This window comes from Corvus cornix, chromosome 11, assembly GCF_000738735.6.
Source record: "Corvus cornix cornix isolate S_Up_H32 chromosome 11, ASM73873v5, whole genome shotgun sequence".
Lineage (NCBI taxonomy): Eukaryota > Metazoa > Chordata > Aves > Passeriformes > Corvidae > Corvus > Corvus cornix.
Window position 1 is genome coordinate 19,938,874 of NC_046341.1, and position 12,078 is coordinate 19,950,951.

General features: G+C 47.6%; 1 protein-coding gene across 6 annotated transcripts in view; it reads right to left on the bottom strand.

Annotated features, from left to right (window-relative positions):
• KCTD15 (potassium channel tetramerization domain containing 15) overlaps window positions 1-12,078 on the bottom strand; it is a 46,887-nt gene that overhangs the window by 18,312 nt on the left and 16,497 nt on the right. The window contains exon 2 of one of the 6 annotated variants that reach the window (XM_039558115.1): window positions 11,695-11,921. The exons of the other annotated variants lie outside the window; for them this stretch is intronic. Within the exon in view, the coding sequence (XP_039414049.1) occupies window positions 11,695-11,723 (29 nt within the window). The 5' untranslated portion in view covers window positions 11,724-11,921. The remainder of the gene's footprint in view (window positions 1-11,694; window positions 11,922-12,078) is intronic. 6 annotated transcript variants of the gene reach the window in all.

The following is a 12,078-nucleotide window of genomic DNA, read 5'->3' on the forward strand; positions in this document are numbered from 1 at the left end:
AACCCAGCTGAATATATGTTCTTGAAAGGGAAAACGCAGGAGACAGACAGCAACGACCTATTAAGTAATTGAGTCCATCTCTCTGACAGTGCAGCATTGTTCCCAACTGCAGAGTGTCTCGTCTTTCAAAGTCGAGTCTTAAATAATCCTGCCAGTGAGGACTCCTCCATTTCCCAGAGAGACTATCCCACAGCTGGCTGGATTTCACTATCGAGCCACCCCTTCAAATCGCCCACGAAATCCCCCGTGTGCCTCGCTGAGACCAGGGCAGGGCTTTCCCCTTCCCTGGAAAACAAACTCATCCCCAGAGGCGATGTCCAGCACTGCTGACGAATGCAGCAGCCACAGTCTTGCTGCCTCCCTCCTCCCAGCACCACCACCACACCCCGAGCTTTCAGGCCCAGCAGCGTGGGGAGCATCTGTGAGTGACCCCAGTGCCCATGTGAGCGCTGGCAAGGGGCAGGTTTGCTGCCCCACTGCCCTGCTGGTGCTTCTGGCTGTGCCCCACGCAGCTGGCCCTGGGTTCATGGGCTCCCCACAGCGGTACCTTGCTCTGATCTTCTAACTTGCTAATATAGTTACAAATGTATTAATGCGCCATTTGTATGTAAATAAACTGTGGAAATACTAAATAAAACTGGACTTAGTAAGTCTTCACTGAATTTTGCTAAAAACCTTTCTGCCCTCTTAATTAAGGAAACTCCAGGTTTTACTGCCTGCTCTCATGCCCATGCCAGCATACAGCTAGTCTGAGTTACTTGTGAGAATAACCAACTGCTCTCCTAAACCCTAATTATAACATTTACTGTTTTCTCCAACCTCTGGCATTCCTACAGTATCAGAGAATACCATCCAGTTCACCTGGCAACATTTAATTTATATAATCACAAGGCTCAGTAAGACTACTGTAATTCATTGTTTTCTTTTTCGTTGTTATTTTAGGGCCATTTGCCCAAGACAGTTAAATATACTGCTGTGTACAGCGTTACATTTTATTCCAGGAACCAGACAGTTAATTTATTTCCTTTGCCAGTGTGCTGTGCTGGGATACACTGGAAGCAGAGCAAGCACTGATAGCTTAAGGTTCAGTACATACATTTACTGAGTAAATTTGCATGGCTATTGGAAGTTTTGAGATCTTACATCTAAACAAGCTGAGCTGTGGCTGAACCCTCCTCCCCTTCGCTGCCCTTTCTCTGTGGAGTCTGCAGAAGCAAAGCTGCTCGGCTCTGCACGGGCACAGGGGAAGGTTTGCCAACAACGACAGGGTGCAGAGAAGACAGGGTACAAAATTTTAATGGGCCACTCTTTAATGTAGTAAAGCATTTTTTTGGTAATGAAAACAAAACATGAATTTTGAGGCTCCACTTTGTGGAGTGCCCTGAGCTGTATTTCTTCACCAGCAAAATTACTGCTGGGGAAAGAAACTCACAGAGTGTTGAAAGACTTAACTGCCACCCCAAAAACAGAGTGATGAATAGTTTAAGGATTTATTTGACATTATAGGGGGCTGCTATGTTCCAAGAAGCAACTTCTTTGCAGCATGTTGTAATGCCGCATGTGGAAAGTGCTCCTGCTTCTCCGGTCTCGCCAGTTTAAACCATACCTGGAAAAGTTCATCGGAAAATGCAATGCTGGGACAGCACAAAATGAACTCAAACAGCAGCTTCAAATGGACAGTTCACCTGATAGGATTCCTCACCATGTGTAAAGCTATGGAAAAGAGCAGCTCCATGCTCTGCACCGGGACATGAAGCTCTCTGTGGATGGGTCTTTGGCGGCCAGAACAAAATGCCTCACACAGAAGCAGAGAAGCAAAATGCACTCAGGCTGTCAGGGAGCTGGCAAGTCAGCAAGTGCAGGGGGACAGGAAGGGCTTTGCACTGTACAGACTTACTGATGATCAATCAGAAATAAGGTACCAGCCTGGCTGGCAGCCTCAGGAAGCTGCTCCCTCCAGTGACCCACCATGTGCCACGAGTTAAAAGTCATGGGGAGCTGCTGCAGCTCAGACTGGGCAGTAGTAACCCCCGTTGTTTTTATGAGTGGTCATGGCAACCTGTACTGGTGGACAAATTAGTTAATGCCATTTTCAGGAGCCGCTTATGGCACACAGGAATGGTACTTCCAGTGATGCTTGTGAGGAGGCAGGAGGCACAGGGAAAAGGAGACAAGGCAAGAAGAACTGCACTGGGATGTTACAGCAAAGGGCAAGTCTGAACAATGAACACTTCTTCAGCATTCCCACCTTTTTGAAAGAGATGCTTCACTTTCTAATTTAGAAACACTCGTATAATCTGTGTCCAATATTTAATTTCCATACAGGGAGCAGACAGAGCCAGGATCAACTGCAGCAGTTGCAAGCCTAAGGATGCCAAGCATGTCTTTCCATTGCCTCCGTTGCCCTGGCCAGGTCCCGCTATGCTCACACCATCTGCCCAGTGCACAGATCCTCCCAGCCGCCTGTTCTCCCTCCTCAGGTGCTCCTGCCCTCCCAACAATGTGCTCTTCCCAGCTGTCTGGTCACTGCTCTGCAGGGCTGCCCTCGAAGGGTCCCTGCCCTTGGCCACCGCTGCTGCAGAGCCACCGCCGGGCTGGTGTCCAGCCTCCAGCCTGGCACCTCGAGCCCTGGCTGGATGCACTTCTCTGTCTCTCCCAAGAGCCAGAACACCACCTGTTGATCCCATTCCTACTGTTTCTTTGTGCTTCTGTTATTTCTGCTAAAGGCTTTTACATTTTCAATAATGTTTTGCCAAAATGCCGAGGGGAGAGTTTCTAGCTTTGTACCAATTTTACTATGATATTAAGATCTTCTTTTATTAGATTAAAAACAAACAACACAGTCAGCCAACCCACAAGGACAAGAGTGCCAGTAAATTCTTTTCTTAGTTTCTTGGGCAAGGAAAGAAACTACTTGTGCTGCCCGCAAGTACCTACAGAAGGCTGCTACAGAAGGCTGCCCACCCCTCTGAATCCTGGGGACCAATTTTCCAGCCTGCAGGCTCCCTGCAGCACCTGTTGAGGCAGGAGCACAGAGGGGGCCTGCAGGGCAGTAAGTCCAGCCCCCACAGCAGAGTTCACGACACACCGTCTCCTTCATCAACTCTCCCAACTCCATTTCAGAAGCAGCCAGGGCTTTTGGCACCCCCAGCTCCCTCCACAGCACCTTTGGTCTTCCCAAAGATCATCACTGAGCACAGCTGTGGGTCTGCACATCACACACAGCTGTTGGGAAGTTTCATGGCACTTTGGGACAGAAAAGTTTTTGGGGTGGGGCAGTTTGCTTTCTGGTTTGCGCCAGTTTAGCCATTTTCTTGGCAGCTTTACTTTGAACAGGAGATAGAAGTTCTTTGCTAATAAATCTGATTCCAGAGGTCTTAAGAAGAGCAGCCAGTATTGTGCGACCTGTGGGACAACCAGCAACTGGGGCTGTGGCACCATGAGGCCCTAAGGCCCTCAGGTCACTCTGCTGTGGGGGCCACTGTGGTCGTCGTCCCCTGTGCACCAGTCTGGCCAGCACAGTGACACAGCATAAGCAGAACTCTCCATCTCAATATTGCACTAAAAGTATTAATTTAAGTAATTACATGATTAATATTTAACTGTTCAGTGATATTTTTGTCATTCATAATTTAGTTGTTTACATTTATTAAAAATTGATTTTGTAGACACTTTTTCTGCCCAATGTCAAATCAGCAGGGAATGCACATTTCAGTGAACTGTCATTAAAACGTGTCTCTTTTCTAGTATTATGGGAGGACAGGGGAGGAAGGGAGAAATGCCTGTCTGTGGGTCCTGCATACATGTGGCAGGTCTGTGCTGCACCCAGTGTCCTCCCTGCTGAACCTGCCCCCTCTGTGTGCCCTCCTGTCCTCAGTGCAAATGCACAGTGGAGCCAACACAAGCTCTGCAGCTCTCCCTGTGCTTTATGGGGGCTGTCAGCTGTACTTGGCATTTGGGCTTGGCTGTGGAGCTGGAGAAGGAGAAGGTGGCTGTGGGAAAAGCCACAGGGAGGAAGAAAGGATTGTTTAGAGGCAGGACACTGAGCATGACCTAAAACTACCCTGCGGGACACGCTAGCAAAGCATCCCCAGCAGATGAGCAGAGTCCAGTCATTGCTGCTGAGCACAAACAGTGCTGCTTATCTCCTAAATATTTGCCCAGAGTGGGTAGGATAGATACTGTTATCTGCTTGGAAGAGAAAAAATGCCATGAATTGGAGCAGAGGTGCTTGACAGGCCTTACACCGTGTCTGGCACTGCTGCCTGCATAGCTGTGTCTGTCAGGAGTCTGCTACTTGTCCTGTCCCAAGGCAGTAACTGCTGGGAAAGGACTGTGGAAAGCCTCTGAAGCACCCGTGCTAGGAGCCAGTTCTCTGCTGGCACTGCCACACCCCAGCTGAAGCAGCACAGGTTGAGTGGGCAGTGCTGTCAGACCTTCCCAGTAGCATTTTTCCTATTTCCATTATTTCTATAAAACTGTTTGGATTTGTGCGTAAGTTCCCAGCAAAGCAAACCATAATGGGGAAAGCACCTGCAACTTTCCCCAGGGAGGTACCTTAAAACACCTTTCAGCCTGTCTGAAAAGCAGGCCAGGCTGGCCAGAGGAGGACAGGGATAACACGGTGGATGGGTGTCATCCACCTTCTGGCCTGGCATTAGTTACAAGAGAGAGGTGTGAAGGCATTGCCTCTGCCAGCACACAAGCTCTCTCACGCCCTGGACTGCGAGGAACGTGGCTAAAAGTTGCATCTGCCTGCAGTAGGTTTTCTGATCTGCCTCAGTTTAAAACTTCAGCTACAATTAGTGTGACAGTTGAATGGTTGTACCACACCTTCCCTCCCTGTTCTCTGAGCAGTGATTTTAAGCCCTTCTCCAGCTGAGAGAAGAAAGCACTGAAGAGAGGCAGGAGCTGCAGCACGGTCGGTGCCCACCCAACCTGGCTGTCCTACACTGCAGAAACCCTGTGAGGCTTTGCCCCTGCAGCTCTTCACTTTAATCAAAGACAACATCTTCACCACCTAAGACTGCTGCAGGCATCTGCTTGGCTTGGAGGGTGTTTCAGCTGGGGAGAATTTTAAGCATCTTTTGTTTGGACAGTGATGAGGAAAAGCTGTGTGTGAGAGTCTGAGTCTTGAACTTTGGGTATAAACTGCTGCTCTGCAAACCATGACATCCAAGAGCCACGTGTGCCTGAAGGCACAGAGAGGTGCCCCCAAAAGGAGTTTCTGGCAAAAGTAGGTACTGGATCAGGTACCAGCTTCCAGTCCCAAGTGCAGTGCAGGCATCAAGCCTGTGGTGTCACACAGGTCACCCACCACTCCACGTGCTCCAGACATCCTGACCACTGTCTCCTTCTCCTAATACTCCCACATGGCTGGGGCAAACAGCTACCCTTCAGCAAGGCTGCCTCAGGTACCAGTGTCTACAGGCACTGCCTGGCATCACTCAGCCCCAGATCCGTCCCTGATGGCACAAGTGAGCTACCACAGATGTTCAAAACAAAACGGGCCTGTGAGAAACAAACAGAGATACTAAAGCCTCCATTTTTAACAAGAGCATCAAGCAGTACGGTCCAATCTCAGCAGAAGGGCGGAGGAGTGTTTTGGGTTGGCATGGCCAAGCTTAAGTAGCAGAGGGGCTACAGAGGTGGCTTCTGCAAGAAGCTGCCAGAAGCTTCCTCTGTGTCTGGCAGAGCCAACCCCTGGCAGCTCCAAAGACAGATGCACCACTGGCCAAGGCTGGGCCAATTAGAAATGGTGGTAATGCCTCTGCAATAACAGATTTAAGAAGAAGAAAGAAAAAAAGTTACTGCATAGTTGTAATTGTGGCCAGAGAAGAGCAGGGTGAGAACATGTGAGAAGAACAACTCTGCAGACACCAAGGGCAGTGCAGAAGGAGGGGGACAAGGTGCTCCAGGCACCAGAGCTGGGATTCCTCTGCAGGCCATGGTGAAGCAGCCCAAGGTGAAGCAGCTGTGACCCTGCAGTCCCTGGGGATCCATGGGGAATGCAGAGATCCACCCGCAGCCCACGGGGATCCACAGGGGAATGCAGAGAGCCACCCACAGCTCCTGGGGACCCACAGGGGATGCAGAGATCCCCGGGGGATGCAGAGATCCACCCGCAGCCCCTGGGGATCCACGGGGGATGCAGAGATCCACCCGCAGCCCCTGGGGATCCACGGAGGAGGCAGAGATCCACCCGCAGCCCCTGGGGATCCACGGGGGATGCAGAGATCCACCCGCAGCCCCTGGGGATCCACGGGGGATGCAGAGATCCACCCGCAGCCCATGGGGGAGGTGCCCACGCCAGAGCAGGCGGATGCCTGGAGGAGGCTGTGATCCAGTGGGAGCCCTGGTGCAGGCTGGAGCAGCCTGGCCTTGGAGGACTGCACCCCATGGCAGAGTGACCCACGCCGCAGCAGTTTGGGGAGGACTGTGGGCCCGTGGGGAAAATTCATACTGCAGCAGTTCACAGAGAGCTGGTGCTCATGAGATGGAGATACATCAGAGAAGTTCCTGGAGAACTCTCCCACAGGGGGGACCCCACAGCACTGCAGGGGAACAACTCCTCTCCCTGAGCAGCAGGGGAGTTCATTCCCCATGGGGAATGAACTGACCAAAACTCTCATTCCCTGTCTCCCTGGGCCATCAGGGGAGGAGATAGAGCTGGGAAGGAGGGGGTGTAGGGTGAAGGTGTTTTTAAGGGTTTATTTTACTTCTCATTATCCTGATTTTGTTACAAATAAACCCAATTAATATCTCTAATTCCAGCCTGTTTTGCCTGTGATGATCCTGAGTGATCTCTCCTGCTCTTTAACTCATGAACCTTCATCGTATTTTCTCTCCCCTGTCCAGCTGTGGAGGGGGTGAGAGAGCAGCTCTGGTGGTACCTGGAGACCAGCCAGGGTCAACTCACTACAAGGAGTAACTCACAAGATAACATGTTTATCCATCTCCAGTTCCTATAACTTCCTGTTCCTGCCTCCCAGTGCTGATCCTGGAATGCCATAGGAGTTTTTTGAGCCATATGCTCACTTTGCCGTGCTTCTGAAGGATATTACACTCATCAACCATTAAGCACCTGAAGGAACTGCAGGACCTATTACCTAGATTTAATACTTCATATTTTGCTGTTCAGACTACAATATCTATTTTTGTAACAGATCAGAGCTAGTCTATATAGTATCAACATGTATTTTTAAAAGTCAATAATCCATAAAGAACATTATAATCTACCATGCAGAATTATTTTTAGGAAGCTCTGGAAGGATTTTCTTTCTTCTTTCTATGCCACCACTAAAAAAGCAAAATTAGGTATATAATGGATTTTGTAGTTAAAAGAAAGCCATGGACAATTGTGTTTTCTGTTCAGTGTTACTATCAATTAAAGTCCACTGGAGCAACAGGTAATAAAATCCACTGAAGTGGAAATTACCTATTATTTTTGAAATACCACCAAGTATTCATGGTAAGGGTGAGAGATGCTTGTGTTAATAGCCTATCTCCACATTTAAGACACTTTAGCAGATGACTTTGATACATAATTTCCTGGAAATGTGTGTGTATTCATATTTTGATGCACTACACAGATCTCTTAATTTGTAGAAACAGTATCAACTCGACATAAATTAGCAGGTAAAACAAGGAAGTGGAAACACTAAACCCAGGCAGAGAAGCCTGTGTCTTCTCCTGAATGAAAAATTCTCTTCATAGTCAAGAGCCACTCTGACCCTGCATCCCTTCAGCCACACATCCCAACAGGGAGGAGGAGGAGTGGTCAAACAATTACCATGAGCAGACCAAATACTAAGGGAATTGAGATACCCATAAGCTTTCCTTTCCAAGCTTTTCATTAACCCTAAACCCTTCACCTCACTGGGATTAGGCCCATGAGCACTGGTCACTTATCCCCAGTTTCTCAGCAGCCAGTTTCTCCTGGCTGCTGCCACGTGCCTTGTGCGTGACCAACAGGAGCAAAGTGCTGCTGAGCCACGAGTAATGGTGGAAGTACACCCCTCATCAGGCTAATGATTCCAATTTGCCTTTTTCAAGAGTTTGCCTATTTTGGTGTGTTAACAGCTATTAAAATACTTCACTAAACAAACAGTTCGAGTATGTTAATTGCTGTATCACGAATCCTTTCATTTAATTTGGCACATCACTACATCCATAGGTAAGGGAAGCAGAGACACACACAGAGGACAGAACCCTTTTGCTACACACACATCAGCATCCCACCACATCTATTTAACTCATCAGTCATGAAAAGCATTTGCTGTGCTTAACAAGGGAAAAAACGTAACTTTCAAATACAGCTACAGTTTGCATTTCTTCATTAGAAAGTTCTCACTTCTAGAAGCTGCCACTGACATGGCCTGTACATCTTTTGCACCAGGGCCATTGACAAAGAGCCTCCCATGATTTGTGATGCTAAACCATACGATTCCCATTGCTTGGTCTGGCTGAGCTGCTCTGGAGTAACCATGACCAGAACAGGGCTCTGACCATGTCAGGTGTGAGGACCCACAGCATCCCAATCCAAGCAGAGAGGTTGCTGCTACTGTAGTGCAAGACAGGCCAGTTCTGCCACCCCTGCTCCTAACAAGCACTATTTGGGGAGAGTGAGAACAGCAGTCCGGCCGACTTGCATATTTTTAATAGAAGTAACCAAATAATATTACAATACACTATGAGCCTTCAAAACACAGAATATGTTTAGGGTAGGAGCTAAATATTATTCTTTCTGTGAAATATGCCGAGATCCAGTAACTACACAGAAGTTACCTACTGTTACTACACTGTAGGTAACACCCATCTATCTGGGAATTCCTCTCTTTGCTTTAAACTGTGGACTTACACTTGAAGTTAAAGAAGCATGTAAGCTGGATTTCTGATACTATTGTTTTTTTCCAATATAACATTCAGGTTATTTTTTCTCTCCTTGTGCCTTTTACTTCATTCTAACTGATCTTTTGCCTAAATAGTTGGTGAAGATTAAAAACATTACTATAAATTTATATTGTATCCTGTTTCTATTATGCCATTGTTCCTGCTGCTCTGATTTGAGGCCTGTGAGGGTTCTGGGCCTCATGTTTTCTCAACACATAATTTACACTAAATATTGGTCATGAAAATCAACTCAGAAGAAAATTCTTTAATTTCAACCAAAATTCAAAACTAGCATCTTAGTTTCCCAAAGTGTTCCCTGCTTTTCCACAGGTCCCAATCACGCAAGAACTTCACTGCAGCTCAAACTCTGTACGAGCTGCAGACACTCAAGAAAATTAATACATGAGAAGATACACAATTCAAATAAAACATTCCTGTCTGTACAAGTCTTTTCTTGCTATTCCTTTAACCACCCCTTTCCCCTGATCAGGGAGCTAGGAGGGCCCTGGTGAGAGCAGGGCTGCACCAAACGCCAGCTCTCTTGCTGCTCACCTTCTTTCTGTAACTTCCAGTGGAGGATAACTGAGTATTTCACTACGATTTTCAATCTGACCAAATGTGGACATTACTTGCATTACCAGCACCCCAGTACAACTGGGCATGCTGGGAAGTTGAAAACATGCAGGCACTAGTTATATTATAATATAAATGGGCTAAATCCTTGCTCGTTGAAGTCAAGAGTGAAACTCCCACTGAGACTCAGTGAAGGCAGGGAAAATTTCAAATGGAACTAATTTCCCTTTCAGGTTGTGAGTCTGGCCTTCCACATCTTTTGCATGTGTGGGTGCTGTGAAACCAGGATGTTTCAGTAGGCGAAAGAGGGATGTCATTGACTCAAGGGCTTCACAACCTTTTATAAAGCACAAATGGTGACAACCAACACATTGGCTTTGGTACACACTGCTCACATGAACAGCTAGAATGTCTAACCTGCTGGAGTCACAGCCTGTTAATTTCTAATCCCAGACATATGAAAGCTGAGCAGTTTTTTCCTGTGATTTCTCTTTTATTTCCAGATTCACAGGAAATAGTTCCCAGACACAGGCTGCCCAGGACTCTGCAGCTCTGCATGGCCTGGGCTGAGCAGGGACACCCAGTGACCCTTGGTGCCCACACTGGCCCAGTGCTGCACTGGGACACTACCCAGTACTGTGAAAAGGAACGATTCCAGTCTCTCTGGGCACTGGTAAATTAGCTTTCTGCTTACAAGCAGCTGCCCATGCTGCTCGGCCATTTCCTTGGTATGCTGATCCACTGAACTGGTACAGCTCTCCTGGTGTTGACAATAATTCAGAAAGAACCCACCTTGTCTTAAATCCTTGCTCCATTTGCTTTTCCTGCAGCCCATCCTTCTGTCCTCCACTGAGAACACTACACCGATTTTGCCCAGTCCCAGAATGTAAAACTGCTGCATTACAGTACTGCACACCTCCAGCAGAGCTCACATCAGCACCTGCTCTGGAACGAGGACACTGCAGGAAGTTACAGGAGACTGTCACTGGTCCTGTTTCTCTACAAGCATGTGTGTGATTGGGAAGTTGCATCCAGCTCTCTCTATCCATATTTTATTACCACGCTTCAAATGATGAACAAATAATGTTTGTTCTCTTGTTTATTCTTACATTTGATTAAGCTGTACCCAATGTATTTTTCCTGGCTGTTCATTTAAAGAAACTGAACACATCAAGAATGACTTGTTAAAAAGCTATTTTGAAGGTAAAACAATCCCCAAAGCCTACAGAGCCACACTGGGTAGGAAGACTTGTGTAAGTTTTTTGCTGGTGAGCCTGAACCACTGGCAGATGAGCAGAAACAAAGAGGAATTTCCAGCAGGTTTTCCACTTCTGCAGCTGGAGAGCAGGGACAGACAGGAAGCAACGCACCACCACCATGTCTGCTGGAAGAGCCCACCTCCACAGCCAAGTTCCCAAAAAAAGGAGGAGCCCCTGTCTAGGGGCTATAGAGAAGGAACCCACACCTGGGAAGGAGACAGCAATACACCTGCTGCACAAAGGACACTTGCCCTACAGAATTAAGCTCATCAAAAACTTTAAAATAATATGTAAACTGTTAACTGTTGAGTTCTGATGAGCTACTGAAAGCTGAACCTGACTTTCTTATGTGACTGTGAGAAATTCGTTCTTAAATACAGTACTCTGGTCATGGGTTTGATTCTGGTTCCAGTGAAGTCAAGGCCAAAACAACCTCTGATTTAACTGGAAGCAGAAGCAAGCCCCCATTTTAACCCTCGTGCCTGCAAACAGAATACAACTGGATGAGAAACAAAGAAGAAATATGTTTGAAACTGGTCTTAACTGCAAGCTGTACTTCCCCCCCGCTGTAGGATTACAAAGCAGTTACTGAATATTTTTCCTCATTCAACAGCAGCGTTATGTACCACTGGCCCAAACTCAGCCCTCATTCCCTCCCACACAACCCTGGCACAAGCAGAGGACCCAGTTTCTCTACTGTCATGTACTAGTTCCCATGGAGTTCCACTAGCCAAATTTGCCCATGGAACTGTATGTGAGTTTCGTCAGGGCAGAGTTCAGGCAGCAGTCTGCACACCACGCTCCCCAAATGCCAAAGCTGCAGCCTTTGGTGTAAATTGCACTGGTACAAATCGCTGGCCTAACGCAGTATGACACCAAAGAGGTTAAGGAGTCCCCGGTTTTCATTGTCTGCTTTCTCAAGAGAGAGATTTGCTGCTGCAAAAGCGTCTCCCAGGTCTAAGTGGATTACCTGCAGCACTGGTAGCATCTGCACTCCATTAGGAGGGAGGCGGAACGGGAGCCTGCCCTTTGGACTGGGATTCCTTCAGTGTTTCAGCTTTATGGTGCAAATCTCAGTTTCCAGTGCTTGCCAACTGATTCCTTCTGAGTCTGGCCAAGAGGAACGGTGCAAATGCTGCATAATAACTTCCCAACATCCATGTGCAGGACTCCTCCCAGGTTTTGCTTTATGTGATCCTCAGCAGATAAAAAAGCAGCAATTTTAGCCTTTGAGCACATACCATACTGCAGTAGAGTCAATTTAACACAGTACAGGTGAACACCAAATTCCTCTGCTCTTCCTCTGTGTGCTGGTGCCCAGCTCTGACAGGCAGGCAGCTGTCAGTGCCTGCAT